This window comes from Onychomys torridus, chromosome 11, assembly GCF_903995425.1.
Source record: "Onychomys torridus chromosome 11, mOncTor1.1, whole genome shotgun sequence".
NCBI classification, from domain to species: domain Eukaryota; kingdom Metazoa; phylum Chordata; class Mammalia; order Rodentia; family Cricetidae; genus Onychomys; species Onychomys torridus.
In genome coordinates this window covers 41457749-41484547 of record NC_050453.1, presented here as the reverse complement: position 1 = coordinate 41484547, position 26799 = coordinate 41457749, and the positions used below count along the sequence as shown (strand labels likewise).

The 26799-nt window shown below is 48.5% G+C and overlaps 1 protein-coding gene across 2 annotated transcripts in view; it reads left to right on the top strand.

Annotated features, from left to right (window-relative positions):
• Nmnat2 (nicotinamide nucleotide adenylyltransferase 2) overlaps positions 1-26799 on the top strand; it is a 162629-nt gene that overhangs the window by 131279 nt on the left and 4551 nt on the right. For both annotated transcript variants that reach the window (XM_036202266.1, XM_036202267.1), the window contains exons 5-8: positions 1259-1385; positions 3461-3541; positions 4907-4951; positions 9167-9243. In XM_036202266.1, the coding sequence (XP_036058159.1) occupies positions 1259-1385; positions 3461-3541; positions 4907-4951; positions 9167-9243 (330 nt within the window). The remainder of the gene's footprint in view (positions 1-1258; positions 1386-3460; positions 3542-4906; positions 4952-9166; positions 9244-26799) is intronic.

Here is a 26799-nt window from a genome sequence, read left to right as displayed (position 1 = left end):
CTCCAGGCATTCTGCCTGCAGGATGGCATATGGAAGCTGGGCCCAGAGGTGCTGCTGCCTTTCAGGGAGGGGACCTTGAATATGCACTTAGCCTGAAGTTCTCTGTCGCTCTCTGACCCTGGGTAAAGGGGAGTTGCTTCTGGCTCCACTGTGGAGAAGGCCACATTCTCAGCCCCTTATGTTCTACATCGCTGGAGGGGTCAGTGGGCCTGGTAACACAGGTTAATGGATAATGTATCTCAAGACACCATGCGGCTCTGAAGTGTGATGAGCAGGCCCCAGGGTACTTGGAACTCACCCCACACTTCCTGTGTGACACAAATACATCCTGCTCTGCCTGGTACTGCTCTCTAGCTGGCCGTGTTACTGACGTGTCTGGCCTGCAGAGGCTGAGGTGGTGATGATCCCTGTTTGGTTTGACCTTCCTCACGCCTGCAGAGCACCCTCGCCCTATGATCTCCTTGGAGCCCCAGGAAGCAGGCAGGGAGCACATGCCATGCATAGCCATGGCATGCAGAAGGTTATACCCAAAGCCCTGGCAGCGTCAGGCCCTCCACAGCCCAGCCAGACTTGCATGAACCTGTTCAAGTAATTCTGCCACAGTCAAAATGGCTTGAGGTGGGCCGGAATTCCTGAGGGACAGTCCCTTGGCCAGGAGACTGATCGGCCCAACTGGGCTAACTCCTAGAGAGGAGACTGGCTGATTTCCACCTAGATGTAGTGCCTCCCACTCCTTTTTTTTTTTTTTAACTGCAAAGAATGACTGAAGCCAGTAAATTCCAGCACTCAGGAAGTAGAGATAAGTGAATAGAAAATTTAAGGCAATGGGTGAGTAATTCTTTAATCCCAACACTTAGGAGGCAGAGGCAAGTGGATCTTTAAGTTTGAGGCTGGCCTGGTCCACAGAGTGAGTTCCAGGACAGCCATAGCTACACAGAGAAACCCTGTCTCAAAAAACAAAACAAAACAAAACAAAACAACCCAACCAACCAACCAACCAAACAAACAAACAACAACAACAACAACAACAAAAATCTAGAAGGAGGAGAGCCTGATCTGCGGCCCAGGGCTGTGTGATGTCACTTTCCAAGCTTTTCTTACTGAGTTACTCTGTTCCCTGCCAGTGTAGACCATCCCTTGGCTCAAGGCCACCTTACTCTGCTGGGTAGACAGATGTCCACGGGGACAACTGGGCCGTGATTCTCAGTGTCACTTGGCTAAGGACACTCACTGACTGAGAGCTTCTCCCTTTCCCCAGAGGGTGACGGGCTGCATCCTCTCTAATGTCAACACGCCTTCCATGACGCCCGTGATTGGACAGCCACAGCACGAGAACACGCAGCCCATCTACCAGAACAGCAACGTGACCACCAAGCCCACCGCAGGTAAGGGATGCTGGGTAAGGTTCTCATCTTCAGAATCTCCTGGAGGGCCCTCCCAGCATTTGAGTTAGTCAGTCTGGAAAGAGGAAGAGCAGGAGGGAAAGGAGGAGGAGGGTGAAGCCTAGGAAAGAGAAGGGAGGAGGGAGAAGAGGAGAGCAGACAGCGTGCCTTCTTACATATTTAAATATAAATATAATTGCCTTAAGTAGGGAGTTCATATATGAAAGGGAGCATTTTTCTTTGCCTCTTTCCAAGAGGTTGAGGGTCTCACCCAGGGTCGCAGTGAGTAAGTAGCAGGGCCATGAGTCACGTTACATATATAATGCCCATACTCTCAGCCACCTCCTCAAAAACAAAGAGCAAAGGCACCAGAACGTTCTCCTCACTAGCACTGTGCGCTTTACAGAGCTTTGTTCTTGGTCTTTACTTGTGTTCTCATTAAATGCAGTAATTCTGTGATATAGACGCTGTCTTTCCTTTGACAAATAAAAAGTAAGATGATCCAGAGATGGTTTGTGATTGGCCTGAGCCGGACAGTTCCGAAGGTTGTCAGGTCCGAGGGACATGCTCTAAAGGGTTCTCTCAGGTCAATTCTGACAGTTGACACTGGGTGTGGTGGCATACTCCTGTGTCCCGGGACTTGAGGGGTAGAAACAGAAGGATCAGGGTTTTAAGGGCAGCTTGGGCTACACGAAATGCTGTTTCAAACAAAACACGACCGAATACAAATTCCAAGACACAGACGCCCATTACTTTTCAAGCCCGGAGACCACAGACTATTATAATCCTGCTTTTTTATAAACATAGTAAGCTATAAAGAAGAGCTAGGACTCCACAGTTTGCATGTAGTTATACTGGGTGCTAAGCAAGTTTGGGGACTAGGGCCCGGAGACATCAATCACGGAAGAGCCACATAGGCCACCTCTCAGCCACTTAGGGTCCTGACTACTGTGAAGACCACCTTCATGGGCAGGCGTGCCCTCCTTCGACCAGCAGAGATGACTCCAGTGTGGAGTCTGCCACAGGCTGAGGGCCCCTTGAATTTGGGTATTACTGTCCAGTGGGACTGAGTGGCTAGGACAGACTTGGGACAAACCCACTGAGAAGTTCATGAGAAATGTGTTAGTCACAGCGGTTTTCCATTGCTGTGACAAGATGCCCGAGAAAATCAGCTTTAAAGGAACAAAGATGTATTTGGCTCAAGTTCCAGAGGTCTTAGTCCGGGGGGCCCTTGGTGATGTTTTGATGCTGTGGAAGCATACAGCATCATGGGAGTGAGTGGCAGAGGAGACGGCTTACTTTGTGGTGGTCAGAAGCAAAGGGAGGAGAGGGAGAAACCGGGACACACACCCACTGACCTAACTTTCTTCCATTAGACGCCACCTCGTAAAATTTCTATCACTTCCCACAGGGTCACCAGCTCGGGGCCAAGCTTCAACACATGGCCTTTGGGGGACATTTAAGATTCAGACCATTGGAAGAGCAGTCAGGCATGGTGGTGCATGCCTTTAATCCCAGCACTCAGGAGGCAGAGGCAGGAAGACCTCTGTGAGTTCGAGGCCAGCCTGGTCTACAGAGCAAGTTCCAGGACAGCCAGGGCTACACAGAGAAACCCTGTCTCAGATTGAAAAACAAAAAAGAATTAGAAGAGCAGCCATATGAATGCACTTTAAATTTTCAATCTGACCCAATATACATGCCTTATGCTCATTAAAATGGCAGAAAACAAATAATACACCAAGATGCTAAGTTGTGGTTCTATCTAGATGTGGGATTGTGGGTGCTGTTTCTTTTCTCTTTATATATCTCCCTTTTCTCTATTTTCTACTTTTCAACAATACACATGACAAGAAAATAGACCATGGCTCACATGCTTGTGCCCTGGACTCTGAGTGAGAAGGAAGAACTTCTGGCTGTCCTCATTCTGTCTTTCCTCTCTACCCTCCTCCCTCCTGCCTTCTATGTTCCAGCCCCCCTCCCTGCTCCAGTACACCCCTGTTGTTGACAGTGGCCCCGATGCTGGGCTGACACCAGTGTCAGTTGTGAGTGGTTCTTTCTCTCTGTCTTCTCTCCCATAGCCAAGATCTTGGGAAAGGTGGGAGAAAGCCTCACCAGGATCTGCTGTGTCCGCCCTCCCGTGGAGCGCTTCACCTTTGTAGGTAAGGGGGCGGGACTTCCTCCCCCCCCCCCCCCCCCCCCCCCCCCCCCCGGCAGTCTTTCTTTTTCCTCACCTCTCTTAATTCATGGGCAAATCCCCACCTCCTGAAATTCACATATTGAATTGTTAACCCCCTAGGGGGTAGGATTAGGAACCAGGGTCTTTGAGAGACAATTAAATCATGAGGGTGAATTGCACACCAACAAGTAGATAAATAAAAGGCCCCCGCGGAGCTAACTTGTCCCTTCTACCATTTGAAGACACAAGGAGATGATGCTACCCATGTTGGTTCCTTCATCTTGGGCTTTCAACATCCAGAACACTCAGGAATAAATTCCTGCTGCTTGGAAGTCACCCTGCCTGTGGAATTTGTTGTATCGGCTTGGCCACCCTAGCGGGGTGATCATTTGTAGAGCCGTGGTTGAAATAGACCAGAGGCAAGCAGGGATGTCCAGACCTACAGTGTCAAGAGGTGATGGGAGCAAGAAGATGTGGTGATCCTGGGAAGCCTTTCGTGGCCATCTGCCTCCTCCAGCCTGCGCTCCATCCTCACCCTGCGCTCCATCCTCACCCTGCGCTCCATAAAATACGTCTGCACACTGGAATGTTTCCCATGGGGCCTGGATGCTGCGGATCAGTTCAGGCAGTGTCTATTCCTCCAGTGGGCACACATTCTTTCCCTGGGTTCCGTCTGTCTTTTGTGTGCTCCTCAAAGACTCGGCCTGCGTGAGAACATCACAGGCCCTAGAGCTCTTTCCCTTGCTAACCCCAAATTTACTCTCTAAAAGAGCCCGGAAGGGCCAAAAGAACTCGATCCTTTTGTTCTGTGCTGTCTTCTGCCATAACGGAGGTTTCCAGTTTGGGGCATTTTGAGAAGGAACCAAGAGTCGGTTGAGGAGGTGGAGGCAGGAACAAGGCAGCTCACCTACAGATTGGTGTGTGTGCACATGTGTGTACCTTGTGCACCTCCACGCAGACAGTGCACACCAGGAACACGTGCCAGAGGCTCTGCCTTTCCCTTCTTTCTGCCGCTTTTGCTACATCCCAATTTTGTTGGTTCTTTAAACCAGGAAGCAACGGAAGAAGAGGAGGCCATCTCCTGTGACCCCAAATCCTGTGTCCCAGGTTCTAAGGGCACAGTTCTTGTGGGCAGCCTAAGACACAGAAATAGAAGGTGCTCAACATGAGTGTGCCAGTCACTGGGTTCCCAGTGAGACGGTCTAACTATGAAAATCTCAGAAATATGACGCTCAGTCTGGGGAAGGGAGGAGATGCCCCTCCCATCTGATACATCTTTCTCCATCCCACCCCAGCCATTCCCACTGAGGCTCTCAGCTCCCTAATGTCCCCCCTCCTCTCTCCCCAGATGAGAATGCCAACCTGGGCACAGTGATGCGGTATGAAGAGATTGGTGAGTTGACAATGAAAGTGGGGGCATTTGGAGCCTCTTGCCTCCGATCACACGGAAGCAGGATGTCAGGGAGGGGGGAGGGGGGACACCTCTGGAGTGTGTTTGCAGCAGGGTCCACTGTCCCAATGTGCCTTCTCTAGATAATCTTACTTAGATCCCATTAAACATCTCCCATCTGGACTCGCCCTCCCAGTAGGAGTGGGTCGACTGCCGGTCTTCCCTCCATCGCTTCCCCTCCCTCACGGAAAAGAACGAAAGTTGAGCGTCAGTGCTAATGGGAGAGACCATTGTTTTCACCCGTCCACACTGCACACAAACAAGGCAGTGTCCCGACTCCCGGGCTTTAAAGTCGAGAAGGAGGCAAGGGTTGGCTGGAGCTAAGGTATCCATCTCCGCTGTCTGTGCGAGACCCTGTGTTCAACCCAGTGTAGGCAGAAGCTGGTTACAAACAGCTGTCTGATGGGAAGGAGCTGACAGCTGTGTAAATAATTGGAGCAAATCAGCAAACTGAAGCCTTTCCAAGTTTCCAGAATGAAAGATGTTGCGGGGAGGGGGGGGCTGTCCCCCAAATGCTTGCAGCTGGAAAAGGATGGCAGAGGCAGGCCAGAATGGAGCTGGTACAGGTGGTGAGTAGGGTCAGCGGATTTCTAGAAGGAGAGGCAACTAGGCCTCCAACCCACATGGATTTCATTTCTAGCTGCAAAGATCCGTTAGCTGCCTTCCTGATACCCCTCTGAGTGTGCACTCGGGGTCTGGGCTTCTGCTGTGGTTCTGAGCGGTGTAGACGAGTGCTAAACAGTTTTCTTAAATAAAAAACACGGAGCCAGATGTTGGGGTGAAAACCTGAGAGATCAGAGGAATAGGAAAAGCCATAAGCCAACTTCACCTCACTGACATTTCAGCTTCCAAAAGAGAGCTACTTCCTGTCTACCCATGCCCATATGCCTTTCTGTTCTGCTCTCTCATTTGCTTTCTCTGTCCAGCTACATCACTTCCTCTTCCTGCCCAGCTCTGTTATTTCCTGTCTGTCTGTACAGACCTCCAGACCTTTATGGTTAACTAGTTTTGGAATTTAAGGTGTGTGCCACCACACCTGGCTCTGTTCCCAGTGTGGCCTTGAACTCACAGAGACCCAGACACATCCCTGCCTCCCCAATGCTAGGATTAAATGTGCTACCATTGCCTGACTTCTATGTTTAATATAATGGCTAGCTTTCTCCTCTGATGCTCAGATAAACTTTATTGGGTTGCACAAATAAAGTATCACCGCAGAAGGGCATGGAAATGATGGCATGTCTCGGCACCTTTAATGCCCACAGATGTGGTAACGTTTCGAGGTACATCTCTGGTCTCGAGACATAGTCGTGCCTGAGTTAATTCATATCGCTTTGCTAGAACCACTTGCAAAATGTTGACAGCTAGTTACTAAGCAAAGCCATTAGTAAAAATGAAATACTAGTAGCATGCAGTTAAACAAACTGCATTAAACTGAAGCAGCGAGGGAGTATTCAGGTGCTTTACTTTCCAGTTACCTTTCTAGACTTTAATATCCTTTACACATTAGCTTATTTGCTCTGAAGTCTGCAGGAAAGTGGACACACCCCACAAAGAAGGCAGGTTTTGCAAGCCCAGAGCATCCGAAGGCAGAGATGGGGCAAAGCTTCCAGAGCGGGGTTCAAAGCCCTGCACTCCACCTTTCTGCAATCCTCCCTCTCCAGGAACTGTCCCCTCTTGGCAGTCTCTGCCCAGCAGAGCTCAGAACAGTCCTAGGGTTTCCCATTGTGTTCCAATGTGTATTTATCTTTCCTGTGTTTCACAGACTTTCTATTGGACTTCTATGAACTTGTTTGCCTACCCAGCACCCAGGGCTTACATTAGGCTATGCTGTCCCTACTGGGAGATACATCTGCCTAGCCACCTCTGATCCTTTTTGCTCTCTAGAAGGGAAAAGGATCCCTAGTATCTGAAAAGGATAATGGGCCAGGGAATGAAGAATTCTTGGCCCCTGCTGACAGATAGACTCTGGGTTTGCAATGATACAGGTGGCGGCTGCTTCCGTGTACCGTGGGAACTGGGGTGGGCCACTGAGCTTCCACATAGCTGGAATTCTTGAGCAGGGAGTGCAGAGGGAGAGGACAGATTCTGGCTGCTGGCCCTGGGTCAAGATGACCGGGGAGGGAGGAAAAGCCCAGAGGAGGGCAAAGGAACTAGCCTGCATCCTGACCCTTATGTTCTGTGAGGTCCGGGTGCGCACAAGGCTCCTTTAACGAAACCCCCTTGCACACATCCCAGGAAAAAGCCACCTTCTCCTAGTTTGTTTGGCAGCGGTGATCCATCCTTCTGTTTCCAACGCTGATTGCTTCCCCTGGGGCTACCCCCGGTTCAAGGGCTTGTGGACTGGAGATGTGGACATGACTGCTGCCCTCCAGTGGCTGCACGTGGGACCACAGACTCTGTCAGGGTCACCTGTCCGTCACAAATGACACATCTGCTCTGATTCTGGGAGGACAGTCAGAGGTTTCACTCTACCTTTCTGTGCTTTGGCTTATTTTAAAAGTCTGGGCAAGAGAAGCGAGTCCTAGCATGAGAATGGAAAACCCAGTTCAGGCTTATCAGCCTTGATGCTGCCAGTATTTAGGGGCAGAGAATTCTATGTTGAGGAGCTTCCCTGTGCACTGTGGGATACTCACTTAGAAGCATCCCACCTACCAGATGCCAATGACATACTTCTCTGCTCCCTGGACATGGAAACCAGACATTGTAAAAATGCCCCTAAACTGCCCAAGGGTTCTCCCAGGGCAGCCTGTGTGGCTCTGTAACTACCTCATCTGTTGGCTTAACTACTCACCATGTCTGAGTACCCACTGTGTGCCAGTCACTGCCAGGCCCTGGGGACATAAAGACAAATTAAGGTTCTGTACCTGAACAGATCATTGAGTAATATAAGCTCTCAACATTCATTGGGGTCCCCCAAGGTGGGTAGACTGTGCAGACCCTGGTCCAGTGCAGACACTGTCCGGACATCTGGACAATGAGATGTTGGCTGTTTTATCCGTCTGCCTGATTCCCATCTGGAGACTCTCCGTTGAGCAGGGACAAGCTCAACATCTGAAAGTCCTTGCCCAGCCCTGGGGTGTAAGTCAGGCAAAAAACTCTGGGCTCTCAGCATCAGCGGCCATGGCAGTAGGATTGTGTCTGCAGGAGTGGTGGTCAGCTCTGCACATGTGGGCTCAGTGTCTCAGACACACCAGGATAAAGCCGAAACCTGGGCAGCCTGAGATCCGCACTGGCAACCCTGTCAGTGGGACACTCTGTGGAATGTCAAGAATCTAGATCCTTTCCCATCACTCTTCTGTAATAAGCACCCGTCTGCCGGCAGTTTCAATTGACAATGGGCCTCACTGGGATAATTCAAATTAGGCTTAACGAGGGAAGAAAAAGAGCTGACAGGCAGGAAGCACCATGGGTAAAGAGGGGAGGTGGTTCTGGCCTTGCTTCTCAAGCCCTTGGCTGAGGGCTATGGCCGGCCACAAAAAGAGGGCACAGGTGATCAACTCAGACACTTCCCTGGCAGACAGTGATCTCCTGCCACCCCATCCCTACTACTTAGGCACTTGTCACGGGACGCTCCAAACGGAGAGAAGACAAAAGTAAGTGTCTGTTTATCCAGCACTGGGGAGGCTGAGACAGGAGGTTCCAGAGTTCAAGTCTCAGCTATATAGCAAGTTTGAGGCCAGCCTAGGCTACAGGGTCAGAGAGAGGACAAAGAGATAGAGAGACAGAGAGAGAGAGAGAGAGAGAAGAGATAGAGATGGAGATGGAGAGAGAGAGAGAGAGAGAGAGAGAGAGAGAGAGAGAGAGAGAGAGACTGACTCTAAGCCCTTAAGCAAAGTATGTAGCTGGCTGTCTCTGTTAGAAAGCCCCGCCATCATGCTTTGGCCCTCAAGGACTGTGTCTGTGTCTTGGGTAAGCAGGACAGTTGGCCACCCTCCATGCACTGCTCACCCTGCATGTGGAAATCCCACTGGAGGTGGGGAAGGGGATCGGGAGGTGGGAATTGAACTCCAGACACCCTGGTATGGGGTCGTCAGGGAGACCTGGGCCACACAGTTCCAATGGTGCAGACTTCTGTGTTCCCGAGGGAAGAAAGCTGAGCGCCCGCCGTCTCCCAGGCCCGCTCTGATGCTCTTTGCAAACTCTGCTCTCCCTCCCCAGAGCTGCGGATCTTGCTGCTGTGTGGTAGTGACCTGCTGGAGTCCTTCTGCATCCCAGGACTCTGGAATGAGGCAGATGTGAGTAGCTTGTGGGGGGCGTGGGGGCGGGGAGGGATGGGAGAGGCATCCTTGGCTTGGGCTTTGGGCTTCCCTCCCCCAGCACAGACTGGAATCTTGCCTCCCCAGAGTTCCCAAAAGGGCGGTTCATTCACATGACTATGGAGGAAACTTCTCACCTATCTCAGGCTTTATCTCCCTTCCACTTGTTTATTCACACTCCTCTTCCTCACCCCTGGAAAGCCCTGGGAAAAAAGCCTCCGGGTTATAGAAAGTCTCCTTCCAAGCGCTGCCTGGGGTGTGGAGACAGGCAGGGAGGAATTCAGAAAAAAAACTTTGCCCTTTGGAGATTATAGACGTGGTTTGTTTTCCTTTGGCCTCTTTGAAGAGGTAGTAACCACTACCCTAGGTTCCCCTTAGCAAGAGAATAGGACCAGAGGGGACACAAATGGCTAAGGACAAAAGGTGAGTAGGGTCCTCCAGGTGACTGATTTGGCACAGGGAAAAGAACCCGTTAAATCAAGTCATTTTGAAGTTCCCATCTCGTGGTCGAAAGGCCAGTCCACTGCTTTCCACACGTGCTGTTCTCTCTCGCTCCTTTATCAATTCAGTCATCAGACAGCTCCAGTTAAAATTCCCTCCAACCCCACGGTCCTATGCAACTTGCTTTTCTGTTTGTTTTTGAGATAGGCACTTGCTATGTAGCCCTGGCAATCCTCCTGCCTCAGTACACTGCTGGCAGCAATGCCAGGCTTCATGCTTTTTCTAAACTTGCTGGGCAACCTTGTCAATCATTCAGCTCCTCTGGTTACCAAGTGAAGCTTGTTTTGCCGACTCTTTGGCATGCCAATCTGCTAGTTGCTGAAATGATTGCAAATATTCCACACCCAAACAAAGAGAATTGACGAGGCAGCCGACATGAAGAGGCAGGAGCCCTAGGTGTCAAAAAGGTAAGGGGCAGCCGTGAGATAAAGCAGGGTCTGAGGCATGGAGAAAGCTGATGGCAGAGGTAAGCGGGCCATCAAAGCTCTGCTTGGACTGTGTCCAGAAAACAGTGGCATTAGCAGGCCCTAAGGGTGGAGCTCTAGCCCAGCTGATGTTGAAAGGTCACCCACTGGACACTTGCCTGGGTCAGTCGTTACAACTAGTTTCAGTTCCTGAAAAACAGCTTGGGCAACAGCTGTCATGGTGACCATAGTCAAGGATTGTCTACAGTGAAGCCACGGGGAGCGAGCCGGCCTCCACACTCCAAGCAAGAAACAAAAACCTAGAGCACTGATGTGGGTTGTCCCTTGGTGCCGCTCTGGACTGCAGTCATTTTCCAAGTCTGTGCTATGTGACTGACAGTGGCCTGAGATGTTAAAGAAATGTGTGGTACAAGCCCTGCCCACAGGTGTCAGGAGATGTGATGTACACAGGAGACTCTTGGTTGTCTGCCTTCACATCTCCAGAAGAGAAAAAAAGAGAAAGGGACCATCCAGAATCAGAATTTAGCCTCCAGTTTCTACTTAACACATCTAGTGACAGGATCTAGGTCTGAGTTTCAGTTTCTCCCATCTTTAAAACGGGCATAAAAGTGGTTTTTGAAGACTCAGCTGACACCATTTAACTGCACGGAACAGTACCGATCACACAGGCTCATATGAAACACCTCGTTGCTTTTGTCGGTTTTATGTCTTTTTGCAACAGGGTCCTTTGTTGCCCAGGCTGGTCTTAGACTTGCTGTGTAGCGGAGGATGACCTTGAACTCCTGATCCTTTGGTCTCTGTCTCTCAAGTGCTGGGACTAGGCTTGATCCACCATGCCTGGCTTCTAACACATGCTATCGAGAAAATTCAACTAATTCGAATGAAGCACCGTGGTGCACCCGGTAGCTTCACGGTGAAGGGTGTACATGCTAGAACCCAGTGTGCTATGGGGGAGGGGTGGCAGAGGCCGACCCACCGTTCTGAGTATAGGTATAGTATACCTTTCATCGGCAACCCTGGACAATTTCCTGCAGGTGAAATCTTAAGCCTCCTTTCGGTTTTGGCTTGAGTGTCTTAATCAGCTTTTGCCTTCCACCCTCTGCTAGGTGCTGAGAAAGTAAGAAGCCACCCCACCGGCAGAGCCGTCGCCTGGGGCCCCTCCAGGGAGGCCCTGGCAGTCGGGGGAATTTAGAGGGATGAGTTTGGCAGCCGGCTCAGTAGTCTGAAGAGTCACTTGTGTTAGCAGGAAGTCCCTGGGGCTGTTTACTAAGTGGGACCTGCGGGAGCCTCCTCTCAGGGCCTGAAGTAGGCTGCTTGGAGCCTGAAACAGACACCCGGTTCCCCCAGTGCCTGGCCAGTCTCTCCTGGCTCTTGGTTCAATCTCTGTAGGCTCTCATTTCCTACCTGCTGCTCTGGGTGTGGTCAGATGCCAACACTGAGGACCAGGGAGCCCAGCTTCCCACCCCACTTTTGGTCTTTCCTGCTTTCTTAGTCATTGGTGTTGAGACCAATACTGGCCGATTAAGAAACAAAATGGAAGAGGCTGAAGAAATAAATGGCCAGCAGCACAGAGCACTTGGTGTTCTTGCAAAGGACCTCAACACCGTGTTTAGCAGCTCACAATCCCCTGTGACTCCAAAGAGACAGCGAGAACAGGCCATGGTGGCTGGGACTTACAGGAGTGGGAGAGTATGGAGCATGTGCATCCTTGAACATGGCAACCTGGGAAACGTGTCACACTGGCCTTCAGTAATGACACAGTGTTGGCACTGAGTCATCGAAAGGGGGAGGAACCTTGTTCTGGAATGTGGGAGGTTCCCAACACAGGGGATCTGATGCCCTCTTCCAGCCTCCTAGGCCACCTGTACTGGTAGGAAACACACACACACACACACACACACACACACACACACACACACATGCACACGCACATGGACACGGACACACACAAAAATTTGCAAAGCCAGTGGCTGTGTGATGTTATAGAGAAGTCTTTGTCCATTCAAATGTATTCTCTCTAATCACATGTGGGGCTCGTGGGAGGGGGGGATTCCTGAGGGTAGTCAGATAATTCCCGTCTCCGGGGGTGCTGTATGAAAAGCAAAGGGATGCCCCTATCTCACTCACTTCTAGTTCCCAAGAGTGAGGCGGTGACTCTGGAATATTCTACGGAAGCCCGGGATGGCTAAACTAGCACCGGGTGGGGGAGGGGCACAGGGAAACTCACTTTTCCTGGGACTTAGATGAACTTAGTGCAGACTCCCAAGACTGAGGAGACTGGTGATAGAGAGCTCCCCTCACCGTGGAAGGCCCCGACGGACTCCAGCACTGTAAAGCAAACAGAACCAAACAAAAATCCAAACCCGGGGCTAAGGACTAAATAGTCAATTGGTAGCGTGCTTATCTCACACGCACAAAATCATGGGTTCAATCCCCAGCACCATATAAACTGGACTTGTGAGCCCAGTGTTGGGAGATGGAAGTAAGGGGACAGAAATTCAAGGTCATTCTCCATGACAAAGTGAGTTCAAGGCCAGCCTGTGATGCAGAGGATCCTGTCTCAAAACAAAGAGGCAAGAAAAACAAAAAAGTTCCACATTCTCACACTCTTAGAACTCCCCACAGCTCAGGCTGACAACTTGGATGGGTGTACCCCAGAGACAGGTGGATCTCTGTGAGTTCGAGGCCAGCCTGGTCTACAGAGTGAGTTCCAGGACAGCCAGGGCCACACAAAGAAACCCTGTCTGGGAAAAAGAAAGAGAGAGAGAGAGAGAGAGAGAGAGAGAGAGAGAGAGAGAGAGGGAGGGAGGGAGGGAGGGAGGGGGAGAGAAAGGAAAGAAAGAAAGAAAGAAAGAAAGAAAGAAAGAAAGAAAGAAAGAATTCCAGTTCCTTGCAGAAACAGTGGGATGTGGTTAAGCAGACCTAAGGCTCCCTCAGCCTGGAGCAGACCTGCACCCAGACACCGCCCAGCCAACTGCTCGCTCCTGAGTCTTCCCAGTTTGTGAGGTTCTGAGAACCGTTGTTCAGAGGTAAAGGGGAAATAATATCTAACTATGCCGGGCTCTGATGTAAAAAAAAGTCCCAGTTCAAACAGAAGAAGACACAGGACCCCGTTCCTACTTCTGTTCAGAAGTGCTGGGGAGCAGCCTACTGTGTGAACTGAAACTGTTAACATCTTTAGAAACTGGCTGAGTGGGACTGTCCCACAGCAGGACTGTCACAGCCTCTCCCAGTCTGCTCCAGAGTCAAGACCCCTTGCTCCAAAGTCCTGAACCAAAACTCTCTATCAAGGACTCCTCCATACCCAGCCATGCAGTTCCCCAGTGGCAGTGTCCATTAGGCACAAAGATGTATCAGTCCACAGTGAATTCTGACCTTCTGTGACCAGTGACACACCCATCCCCTCACATTCCATGGAGAGAAAATTCCGTACATATTCATCAAGTTTCTCTCAAGTGGAGCACAAAAGAGCTGCTGTGTGGCCTCCTGATTGGCATTTTCACTCTTGGTTTCTGGGGTCGGGGGAAATCAAGAGCCCGGCTCCTGGACTAGGCTCCGAGCTCCAGAGCTAGCTAGCACTCTGTCCATCCCGCCTTCCTTAGCAGGCTAGTTTCCTCCATTTGCTTGTATTCTCACTGCTCTGACAAAGCAACTTAAAAGAAGGGTTCATTTTGGCTCAGTTTAGTGGAGTTCATCACCGCACAGAGGCCATTGGCAACAGGGCCATGAGGCAGCTGGCCACAGTCCCCAGTCAGGAAACAGAGGGGACCAATGCTGGTGCTGTGCTCATTTTCTCTGTTCTTTTCAGGCTGGGTCCCCAGCCCACAGGATGGTGCCCCCTGCACACAGGGCGGCTCTTTCCTCCTTAGTTAAGGGTCTATAGACACCCTCACAGGCATGCCCAGAGGTGTGTCTCCATGGTGATTCTAAGTCCCATCAAGTTGACCATCATATCAACCATCACATCTCCCTCAAGTGCCCTCGTTCTTGGTTTTTCTGCACCCTGACAGAAACACCTGTGCAGGTACCCGGACGTGGATCAGGAGCTACATTAAATTAAGGTCAGCCAGCACTGTGATTTTTTTCTTCACTGTCCCCTTAAACCAAACTCAGCCTTTGTGTAGGGCTCTGCCGACGCCAGTGCTCTGTCCATCCCATAGCGGAAGGTAGGCCTGTTAATTCTGATTGAAGCATTCCTTCCTTCAGTCAATCTTTCAACAGTGCCCTTGTGAACATAAGCATGTATTTGCCCGCGAGGTTCTTGCAGGCTAAAATGCCCTTGTTATTAATGATATATAATATTCATTATCCAACATGAAATTAAACATATAGGAAGTGTAGAAGTTTTTGAACTTAGCCAGTTAGTTCTTGGTAACTGTTGGCTGTGATTTCATTATTCTTTTTGTTTTTGTTAAGTATTAGGAATTTGAGCTCCAGGTTTAACACATGCTAGCCACTAAGCTATATCCCTGTTTCTCTTTCTTAATTTTTCTTTTACAAATTATTTTGTTTTATTTATTATTATATGTCATTCAAGTGCCGGAGCACGCAAGTGGAAGTCAGGACAACTTTGTGGAACTGCTTCTCTTTGCACCTTTTTGTGGGTGCCAGGGATCGAACCCAGGTCCTCAGACTTACGTGACAAGCACTTTTACCTGCTGAGCCATCTTCCCAGCCTGTGGTTTTCATTTTAAAGACAGTTTTCCTAAGTTTCTTTAATTGACAATCCTCCCGCCTCAGCCTTGTGAGCAGCTAAGATTAAAGGATGCATTGAGAGCCATGGCTGATTCTTCCATTTATGAGATACTTTTGAGCACCTACTATGTGACTATAATCACTAGGCCACAGCTGGGAGAGCAGATAAAAACAAGATATTCAGCTATTCTCTGTGCTTTCTAGTGGGAAAGACCCACAATAAATGAATTGTATTTGGCTTTATCTCACAGATTATTCAATTTAATCCCTGTGATATGGAACTCCCACCTTAAAAATATGAAAAAGGGGCTGGCAAGATGGGTAAAGGCACTTGCTGTCAATTCTGATGACCTGAGTTCAATCTCAACCCATGTGGGAGGAGAGAGTCAATTCAAGCAAGTTGTCCTCTGGCTTCCACATACACGACCTGGCGGGTGCGCGCGCGCGCGCGCACATACACACACACACACACACACACACACACACACACACACACACACATCGAATAAATAAATAAATGTGACAATTTAAAAATATACATGAAAAGGGAGGCCTAAACAGGTTGGGACTTGTTCTTGATAGTACAACTATTGAACAGCAGAACGGGGTTTCACATAAGTCTTCAGATCCTTTATCCAGATAAAAAAACAGAAAGCAGGCTAGAGAGATGGCTCAGAGGTTAAGAACACTGGCTGTCCTGAGTTCAATACCCAGCAACCACATAGTGGCTCACAACCATCTGTAATGTGATCTGGCGCCCTCTTTTGGCCTGCAGGTACACATGCAGGCAGAACACTGTAAACATAATAAATAAATAAACCTTTTAAAAAAAGAAAAGAAATGCTGTGATGTAGTTTTGAGAAAATATGACCAGGACTGTGATAAAACACTTCCTATTTATACCAAGTGGGTGCTCCAGTCTCAGAAAGATAAAAACCAAACAAAAAAAATCTATACTTCTAGCCGGGTGTTGGTGGCACTCGGGAGGCAGAGGCAAGTGGATCTCTGTGAGTTCGAGGCCAGCCTGGTCTACAGAGTGAGTTCCAGGAAAGGTGCAAAGCTACACAGAGAAACCTGCCTCGGGGAAAAAAAACAAAAAAACAAACAACAAAAAAAAAAAACCCAAAACAGACAAGCAGAATAATGGCAGCCATCCCTCAAAGCTGGCCTCGGAGAGGGCACAACTGGGTGTTGAATCATGGCCTGGCCCTGGTCTAGTAGATGCAGAGAGAAGAGATTTTCACGTGGGGAGGCGGCTGGAAAGATCCAGTGGTGGGAACAAGACTTGGGAGAAAATGGCAGGTGAATGAGTTGGTCTTCATTTCTCCTGGAAAGGCACTGAGTTTGGATGAAGTGTGCAGAGGTCATCAAGTGTCATGATCACCTGTATGGGCCATTGTCAGGACATCGGCATTTTAAACAAGCACGCGTCAATGTCTGCCCCAAAGGGTTCAATATCTAACACCAGAAATCGGCCAACAAGGAGGCTGTTTTCTTTTCTTCCTGTACTTCCCAAAGCCTCACATTCTGTGGACTACTTTTCACTGGTTGTGCCCTACATGCCTCCAACCAACCAGTCGTGGACTGACTGCTTCCTACATCCATCAGCTCTGGGAAAATAACCAAAGAAAATAAACAGAGGAAGAGCCGGGGGCATTAACCACTCCAGAAGAAATCCCAGGGCCCCCGGATAAATAGAGCAAAGACAAACGTGGTTATTCAGGCTCAGATGGCTTTTTATCAGACTGTCCAACTCCAGTCAGGAAGCAGGAAGCCTGTGGGACTCTTCCATCCCTGGGGGATTAGGTCCTCACACTGCTAAAACCCAAGCTGAATCCACAAGGGAAGGACCTCCAGTCCAAGTGGGGCAAGACTTGGGGCTGTTTCCTCCCCACGGTTCCCATGTAAGAGGTGCAGTTGATTTGGTTTGTGGACGTTTGCGATGAGTCGGGAACTCTGGGCCTTCCCACACTTCCTGTCAAGTCCACAGTGCACTGGGGTTGATTTCCTCTGGGAAGCCCCCTGGAGGAGCCTCCATTTATTTGCATGAAGGAGCATCCTGGAAGTATACTCCTGGCTGCCTGACTCTGATCCAACTAGCTCTGGCCTAGCCTTCCTCCCAGACACGGACAGAAGCCAGAGCAGTCTAGAGGATGCTCTGCTGGGAAGTGGTTTAGAGCTCTCACAGACAGGGGGTTTTATGCTAAAGACATGAAAGCAGCTCTCCCCTTTCATCTCTTTGCCCATCTAGAAGTACCTACAACTGCAGGCTATAGGGGGCAATACAGAACAACGAACTGAGGATTTAGGCTGTGGTAAGAAAGGACTGAAATCTTTTTCTTCCTCCCTTCCTTCCTTCCTTCCTTCCTTCCTTCCTTCCTTCCTTCCTTCCTTCCTTTCTTTCCCTTTAAGAGCAGGTGGTGCTGGTGCTGGTGTATGGGTGGGTGTTTTCCATTCTCCCTTTATATCTTTCTTTTCATTTTTTTTTTCCAAAGACAGGATCTTGCTATGTAGCCCAAATTGTCCTCAAAACCATGATTCTTGGGTCTCAGCCCCTGAGCTCTGGGATTACAGGTCTGCACCACCACACATCACCAAGTATTTTTAAACTGGAGAATTTTCAAGTCGCTAAAATACGAGTCTTATGGATGAATCTATAAGAAGTGTGAGGCAATGGAAAGACCCGAGGGGTTCAAATTCACCCACTAGCTATGTAGACTCAAGTTGGTTTCTCCATCTCAGAGCTGAGAGTGGAGACACTCACCTCGGAAGACACTTGTAAGGAGGAAATGTCCCTGGCCTCTAGGGCAGTCAATGCATCTTGGGTCCTATTGCTAATGAAGTCAAGTCCTCTGATTAGAACATTCTTTTTTTTTTTTTTTTAAAGATTTTATTTATTATGTATATGCCTGCATATATGCCTGCAGGCCAGAAGAGGGCACCATATCTCTTTATAGATGGTTGTGAGCCACCATGTGGTTGCTGGAAATTGAACACAGGACCTCTGGAAGAGCAGTCAGTGCTCTTAACCTCTGAGCCATCTCTCCAGCCCCTGATTAGAATATTCTAAGTGGCCTCTCTCTGTATTGGGATGAAACCTACCATCATCATAATCTGGGTTTGTTTGTTTTATTTGGCTAATTTTGCCAATTGCTCATAATGTGTTAGTCACTTCAAGATGATTCACTGAACATTAACTTGCCCATATCCTTCACAGAGGCAATACAGTTAAAAATAATCTTTTGTTTAACCACTCGATTTGTATTTTTAAGTTATTTAAATGTTTTATTCTTTTTATATGTGTGTGTATGTGTTTTTAGGGCTGATCACTCGGTATTGGATAAGGGACTCGTCCCCGGGAAGATTGCTTCTCCTCTTGGAGTCATTGATTTTTTATAGCTCCTCATGCAGGCATGTGGACCCTTGAGATTTCCCTGTCCACGTTGGCATGTCAACTGATACTGTTCAAGTCTCGTTTAGGCACCGTATTGTTGAGTTTCATTGGTGCAGCCTCCTGGTCATATATAGAAGACACATCTCTTGCAGATGTCCTGGTCCTCTGATTCTTACAATCTTCCCCTCTTCCAAGAGGTTCCCTGAGCCTTAGGTGTGTGTTGGCGGGGAGGGAGTTGTAAATGTATGGACTGGGGCTGTGCACTCCATGGTAAACTGTTTTCTACATTCTGACTAGCTGTGGATTTCTGTGATGGTCTCTGGCTGCTGGGTCTGCAACCCATATGGTAGCTACTAATATTTACTGTCGTTCATTAGAATAAAGATGGACTCATCTCTGTTTTCTCAAGTGTACATCGTTAGCCTCCAGGAAGGTGTCTGGTTAAGATCACAGGGTATCTGCTCAAGCATCCCTGAAAGTCAGCAGGGCAGGTCTTAGAACTGAGCCTCTCGGAGGGGTGGTGATGACTCCACATTCCTTCCAAGATCTTTGCCTGCTAGGTCATAAGTGCTCTCTCCCCCGAGGCCAAGTTGCTTCCTGCTTCGACATGTCTCATATCCTTCTCTCAGATTCCCATATTGGGGAAGCAGAATTTACCTCCACCTACTTCCTCTCTTCTTTCCAACCTCCGTCTCTACTGGAAAACTTTAACCCGAAGATGCAAGATAGGATCAAAGCTGGGCTGGGCAGGATGTTGAAGCAGGATGAATGTGAGGGACTCCACTTCTGAGGCCTGACATACAGGCCTGAGATCAGTAGGAGGACCAGTGTGACCCTGTCTTTGAGGGTCTGGCAGGGTGAGGGTACACTGGCTGCATCAGGAGTGAGATTTAATGATCACGTCTGCCCTGTTCACCTCCTCCCTCACCTCGCCTCCACACTCCTGAGGGCAAGACCCACAGGAAGAGCTGGAACAAATGCTCAACCCCAGACCTCAGTGTCCTCAAGGTCCTGGAACCAGATGTACTAGATGTGTGTCCTAACCATCCCTTACCACACAGAGGAATCTCCCTGTTGCATTTAAAAATGGCGGGCAGCAGCCTCGGCAGGTGGGAGCCAAGGGGCCCAGCGGAAAGTCACTCACACCATGGAGACAGTGCTCACATGGAGTTTTATTGGGGTGGGGGAGAGGGGAGCTGAGGAGAGGAGAGGAAGAAGAGGAGAGATGGGAAGGGGAAAAGAGGAGGTGCAGACACAGCCTCGTGGGAAGCAAAGGAAGAGAGAGAGAGAAAGGTGGACAGAGCCCAACTCTTAAGGGGCTGGGGATTTAGCTCAGTGGTAGAGCGCTTGCCTAGCAAGCTCAAGGCCCTGGGTTCCATCCTCAGCTCAAAAAAAAAAAAAAAAAAAAAAAAAAAAAAGCAGGCTTAGCACAAGCTAGAATGATATTGTTAGGACCCTGAGCGGGCCAAGGTACTGCCTGCTTATTGGCAAGGTGCCCAAGGAGCCGGCCAGGTAATGTCTAAATGCTAACACTCACTGGAATCTCCCTGGTGCCTGTCCTCATCCCATACCACCCGAAGGTTCAGTATAGTGCCCTGTAAGTTAAACCAGAAACCCTGTTAGCTATCCCCTCACTTGTAAGTTAGCCCACAAAATAAACCTCCTTTTTAACTACGTGGAGTGGCCTTAATAATTTCACCAATAATAGGCTCTTGCGTAGCCGGTTTAGGTGGCTCAGCTTCGGCACCCCTCTTGTCCCTGGTGGCCTCTCCAGGACCCATGAAACTCCCCAAACGTTCCAAGTCAAGTATGGCTTCTCTAGCATTTTTCTTTCCCCAAAAAGGGATCATAAAGAGGATCTGAGGGCTTTAGTAGACTGACAAGTCTTTCCTTAGTCCTTTCCTATGATGTGTGGGGTCAGGCTTTGACCCCTTCTCCATGGTGCACCCCTTACATTTGGCCGCGTCCCTCTGGTCTCCATTCTCAGAATCTTCTGGATCTGGTAGACCCACTGGTGCCATGCATTAGACAGAGGCTTTCTGTATTTACAATTATAAATTGCAATTCTGTAAATACAGAATTTGGTCAGTTGTACAGTGACTGGCACCACCAGGAGCTTCAGCTACCGGTTCCCCCACCCCCAGTCACGTGGTCCATTCTGTCAGTGAGATCCGGGCTGTGGAAGTTAGCTAAGCAGTTTCTGCTGCAACCATCTCCAATAATTAGCTGCCATTTTCTAAATACAACTTCGTCTTTCTGCAGATCAGCAAAACTCACTTCCACACCCTACCCCTGAGGCCATGAGATGCGTCTGTAGTTCCTTGGGCCCTTGTGACTAGAACTTTTCCAGTAGCTTCTCTGTTGACCATCCCTGCTGCCGCCACACGGCACTGCTCCTTCCTAGGGAGTGGACTGCCTGCCTTCTTCCTGACTCTCTCCACTCACTGTCTCCTGAGGACTTGTTCTTGCCACCGCTCAGATCCAGAAAGGCTAAGTTACAATTCTCAACTAGACTTGTAGCACATATGTGCAAAGGATGAGGATTTACTCACTTATTTCTATTTAGTTTGTTTGTGTGTTTGTTTACCAGATAGAGTTCCATGTATCCCAGGCCTGCCTCAAACTCTCTGTGTAGCTAAAAATGACCAGCAGCTTCTAATCCTCCTGCCTCCAGCTCTCGAGTGCTGGGATTAGAGGTGTGTACCACCTTGCCTGGTTTACAGCAGCACTGGGGATTGAACCCGGGACTTCATGCATACCTGGCAAGCACTCTATCACTGAGCTGTATCCCAACCCCAGGATTAATATTTAACTTAACCCAAAAGAGAAAATCTGGCTGTTGGGAACAGACTGAAAAAGGCAAGAGATGAACAGGAAGGCCAGAATAATCCAAGTGAGAAAGAAGGATGGGGTACAGGACTACCCTGATAGCACAGACTTGGTGGTTGTGAACACAGACCACTCTCCTGCAGTTATATACATTGACTGTTTATCCTCCCCGAGGGTCTGGGGCAGTCAGCTCGCTGACATTTCTGGACAGGAAGCTTTATGTGCTGTGTGCCAGCTTCTGGCCTCCTCCTCTTCCTTCAGATCATTCATGTTCTCTCTTAGATTCAATTCCTCTCTACCGCCCCCTTCGAAGGGCACTGCTTACTGATGTTAGGGCCACCTGGATAAACCAGAGTAATCACAAGATTAAGTCCTCTTGGTTTAATCATATAAGGTAACAGTCACAAGATTCAGCCAGGGATTGGGAACTCGATATTTTGGGGGGTCATTGAACCAGAGGAAACTTGGACCCAGAATGAGAAACTGAGCAAAGTCACAAGAGGTTTGGTTTGGTTTGGTTGTTTTGAGACAGAGTCTCCTGTAACCCAGGCAGCCTTAAACTATTGATCTTCCTACCTCCACTTCCCAGCACAGGGATCACAGGCAGACACCACCAAACCTGGCTCAGACATTTGTTTTGAAGACAGAATTAACTGGGCTTCACTGAAGACTGGATATAAGATATGAAAGAAAGAGAAAAAATAAGAAAACGCCAAGACTTTTGCTTGTACAATAATAAGAAATAACGTAGGAAAAACACTTGGGGAGACGGGCGCTGTATTACTTACTCTTCTGTTTCTGTGATAAAACACCATGACCAGGAGAACTTCTAGAAGGAAGAGTTTATTTGGGCTTGTGGTCCAGAGAGTTAGAGTCCGCGATTGAAGACCAAGGCCTGGCGGGTGTAACAGCAAGCTGAGGGCTCACATCTTGAACAGAAACCGGAAGCAGAGAGAGTGCATCGGCAATGGCAGGGGGCTTTTGAAACCTCAGAGCCTGCCCCCAGGGACAGACTTTCTCCAGTAAGGTCTCCAGTAAGGTCACACACCTCCTAAACCTATCCAAACAGCTCCACCACCCAGAGATCTAGTATTCAAACATCTGGACCTATCAGGGACAGTCTCATCCAAACTTCCAGAGAGCCTGTTGTTCATAATAGCAGGTCCAGAGGCTCATGAACACATTAAGATAGAAATGCGTCCTATGCTGGAAATGTTGATTCAAAAGCCTTTAGTGTGTCTTTATATTAGCTTTGAAATGGAATGAAATCATTGAGGGTGTGAGTGTGAGGTTCAAGGACAGTGAAGCCTAGCAGAGTCCAGTGTGCCAAGGTCAAGGGGGGTGAGAATAAGCCCAGAGGCCAAAAAGGAACATCGGAAGAGGAAGGAGAACCAGGAAAGCTGGGGGAGGAGGGGGTGTCTAGCTGGGAGCCTGAACCAGAGAGATCAGGGTAGGATAGACAGCCGAATTCCCCCCGGGGCGGACAATTCACTACCTGACATCTTTGTCCACCCACACACTCTGGCATGAAAATCAAGTCCACCGCCCCAAATAGCAGAGATGATCTCTGGTGCCTGACCTGAAGCCAGGGAGAGAGACTGCTAACCTGAAGGTCTCACCATCCCCTCACCCATCGGTGGTTCCCAGGGGTAAGGCTGTCACCCATTATTAGAAAGGAGGAAGATCTCCAGCAGGAAGGACTCCACATGCCTGCCACCCACCAAGCCTTGGCACAGCTCTTGATTGAGCGTCAGATCATTAGGTCCTGAGTGGAAGTCAGCAGCTGGACTAATATCACCTAACGAGCAATTCCCTCATGAACGCCAACTGCCACTGAGCCTTTCTGGTCACGCTCTGAACTGGAACAGCCTCTCCCACATCCCTTCATTATCGCACACATCGTACGGAGAGCGCCCATCAGATGCACATTGTCTGGCTCCTAGAGTCAAGCAGAGGGAGGCAGGCCCACCATTACCCACGCTAGATTGTCGGAAGACAACCTCAGGGGCAGGCAGGGATCTCTGTGTGCTCTCACTTCAGTGAATTCTTTTCTGTCTTCCCTCCCCTGCTCCCTTCTCTTCCCTGGCACCCTAATTTTTCCAGTTCTAATTCTATATATGACTGACTCGTGAACTCAGTTGCACATTGGAATTACATGGAGAATTTTATTTTTCTTAACGTGCTGATGCCTGGGTCCCATTCTGAGAGATTCTAGTTTAAGTGATCTTGGGTATGAGGTCCATGTTAGGGATTTTTAAAGTTCCTTGGGTAATTCTTTTCTTTTTTCAATTTTAAAATTGCATTATTTATTGATTTTGATTTGTGTATTTTGTGTATTTTGTGTGTGTGGACAGGCACGCATGCACCACAGTTCATGCGTGGAGGTCAGAGAACAACTTGCAGGAGTCTGTTTCTCCTACCATATAGGTCTAAGGAATTGAACTAAGGATTGAACCCAGTGGCTTGGTAGTGAGTGCTGTCTCAACTGTCTCTCCTCAGGCAATTCCAGTGTATAGACAAGTTTGAGAATCCGTTACTGACTAGTGAACCCATTGCATGGTCTAAACGCCATGGCAAGAGGAGCCGGGTCTCCCTCTGGCTTCCTGTCTTGCTTCTCCTGAACAGGGCCAGGCCTACAGGACAAAAGCCTTGAAGCAAACCTACTCAGTTTGAACCCCACCTAGATAAAACACGCTGCTCCGTATCTAAACGTCAGGACCCAGTGGAGGCGCTGATACTGTGTCTAGCTCATAGTCTCTCTCCACCTAGAGTGTTCAAGACTGACCTTTTACTTCATCAACTTCAGATTTTTAGCTGCAATCCTGTGTTAAGAAATGGGGAAAGCAGAGTAAACGGGCCTAGAAACACCCAAGGGTATGTATGCACCACACACATATAAACATAAACACACACACACACACACACACACACACACACACACACCATACACTATACCACATACACACCACACCATACCACACATACCCTATATTCTATACACCCCACCACAAACACACCACACACACACCACACCACATACATACCACACCACACACACCCTGTACCCTACACACCCCACCACACCACCCACACACACCATATACCACCACCACCACCCCCCACACACACACACACACACGAATACATACACACACCATATACCATACCACACACACCACACCACACACACATACCCTATAACCTACAACCCCCCCCACACACTACACCACCACACACACACACACACACACACACACACACTGAATCAGGCTTACAATGGCATTCTGACAGTGTGAAATTTTCTGGTAGAGAAGAATAGACCACTGATTGTACCCGGCTTTTTCTCTTTGGCTACCACTCATCAGCTCCCAAATCATGGTACAAAGACTTATTAGTTTTGGATGCTCGGCCTAGTTTAGTGCCTGGCTAGCTCTTTTAACTTAAATGAACCTGTTTCTCTTTGTCTGCCTTTTGCCTCGGGGCTTTTTACTTTTCTTTCTTATACTTTATCTTACTTCCACTGCTTCTCATGTCTGGTTGGCTGGCGGCAGCTGTCTGGCTTCTTGCCCTGGATGGGTCCCTCATTCTCTCCTCCTTCTCTTGTTCCTCTTCTTTTTGAGCCTAGATTTCTCTTATTTATTCTCTCTGCCTGGCAGCCCTGCCTATCCTTTTTCTGCCTAGCTATTGGCCGTTCAGCTCTCTATTAGACCAATCAGGTGCCTTAGGCAGGCAAGGGAAAACAAATGCAACACATCTTTACATAGTTAAACCCACATCCTTACATGGTCAAACAAATGCAGCAAAACAAATGTAACACACCTTTACACCGTTAAAGTACTATTGTGCAGCATAAATAAATGTAGCACATCTTTGCCTCGTTAAAATCATATTCCACAACAGACCACAGTTCTTCATCATTTTTGTTTTTGTGAAACTAGTTGGAAGAATTATGGGGGATGGGGGAAATTCTGAGTCCTTTACCCCCAAAGCAGATCTTGCTCAATGAGCTGAACTGCTTACCAGGCACATCATCCTTCCTCCTCCTCTGGGACCCATAACTGTCGGGATCTAAACCTGCTCCAAGCCTACCAAATGCTGTGAATTCCAAGCTCCTTGAAAATGAATATCGGCACATTTCTAGAAGGCAATTTGTTAATATATCTTAAAAGCCTGAAATACTCCAAGTTCACATCCTTTTATCCAATTATGTTACTTCTTACCCTGAGGAAATAATTAGAGCTGTAATAAAAGATTTATGTATCAAGATATTTATTAAAATGTTTGTACCAGAGTTATGTTGCAGTAACTATGAAGTTACTAATAACTTTCCTTACTCAATGACTACGATGAAATATAGAAAGTATTTTTTAAAAACCCGTGTTTCCATGTAATTTTTACTTATTTAGTGTGCAGAGTTGCGTGGTATGGAGGTCAAGGGTCAAGTTGCAGGATTGGCTCTCCTCCCACCATGTGGATTCCAGGTGTTGAATTCTGGTCATCAGACTTGAGAGCAAGTGCTTTTACCTGCTGACCCATGTGGCTGGCCCTCAACGAATCTCAGTTATGTCACCGACTCCTCATGATGTAACGCTAAGTGAAAATGATACAAGCCAGGGCTGGAGAGATGACTTAGCTAAGAGTGTGTGTTGCTTTGACAGAGGACCTGAGTGTGAGTCCTAGCACTCATATTAGGCAGCTCACAACTGTCCATAACTCCAGCTCCAGGGGGATCCTTTCTGATCTCCATGGGCACCTATACTCCAGTGTGCATGCATGCACGTAGAGTTAAAATAAACCTTACCAAAAAAGAGAAGGGAATGCAGGCAATTACTACATAAGCCATTGATTTTTAAGTTTTAGTTTTTCAGTGTGTGGTAGGAGGACCCAGTGCATTCTGGAAAAGTACTCTACCATTGAGCTATGGCCTCATGCCTTACATTGCAGTTTAGTGCTAATGTGGATCTAACACAGCATTCATAGACAGGAAAGGCCTGGCATACGCTGAAGGGTTAACTGTGGGCACCTGGGTTGTGTGGTTGAGACTGATTCCTATTTTTTTCTCTATTTCCCAAGCTTGTATTATACCTTTAATTAGAAAAAAGAAAATAAAGAGCTGGTGTGGCGTCTCATACCTGTCATTTCAGCATTTGGAAGGCTAAGACAGTAGATGGTGAGTTTGAGGCTAGCCTAGGCTATATATCAAGATCCTTTCTCAACAGCACTCCCAAAAAAGTTGTTTTTGATTTTTAATGAAAGGGTTTTGTTTCTTATAAGGAATCGAGCTTCCCCAGAGGCTGATCTCAGAGGCCCGCATATGAATTAACCAGCAGCCCCATCACTACCTGTGCACATGGGGATTCCTTCTGAGTGTGTCTTTGCTTGTGGTGGCACCAGAGCATATGACTGAGCCATGGGACAGAAGGGGGCAAAACAGTCTCTCTCATGCCGTCCCACTCAGGGCTGAGGTAAACATGCCGGACAATAGAATCCGTTTCACCGCTGAGGGTGTCTTCTGGATACTTATGCTGTTTTGCGACATGGTGAACTCAAACAAGAGCTTCGAGGATTAGAAAGGTCTTGTTCAGACATGCTAAAGGGCGTTCATTCAGTCTAGAAGTATTTCTTAGGTGTCTTCTGTGCCAGATAAGGTTCCCCGTCCTATGAAGGCTACTGCAGTAGTTCAGGTTGCTG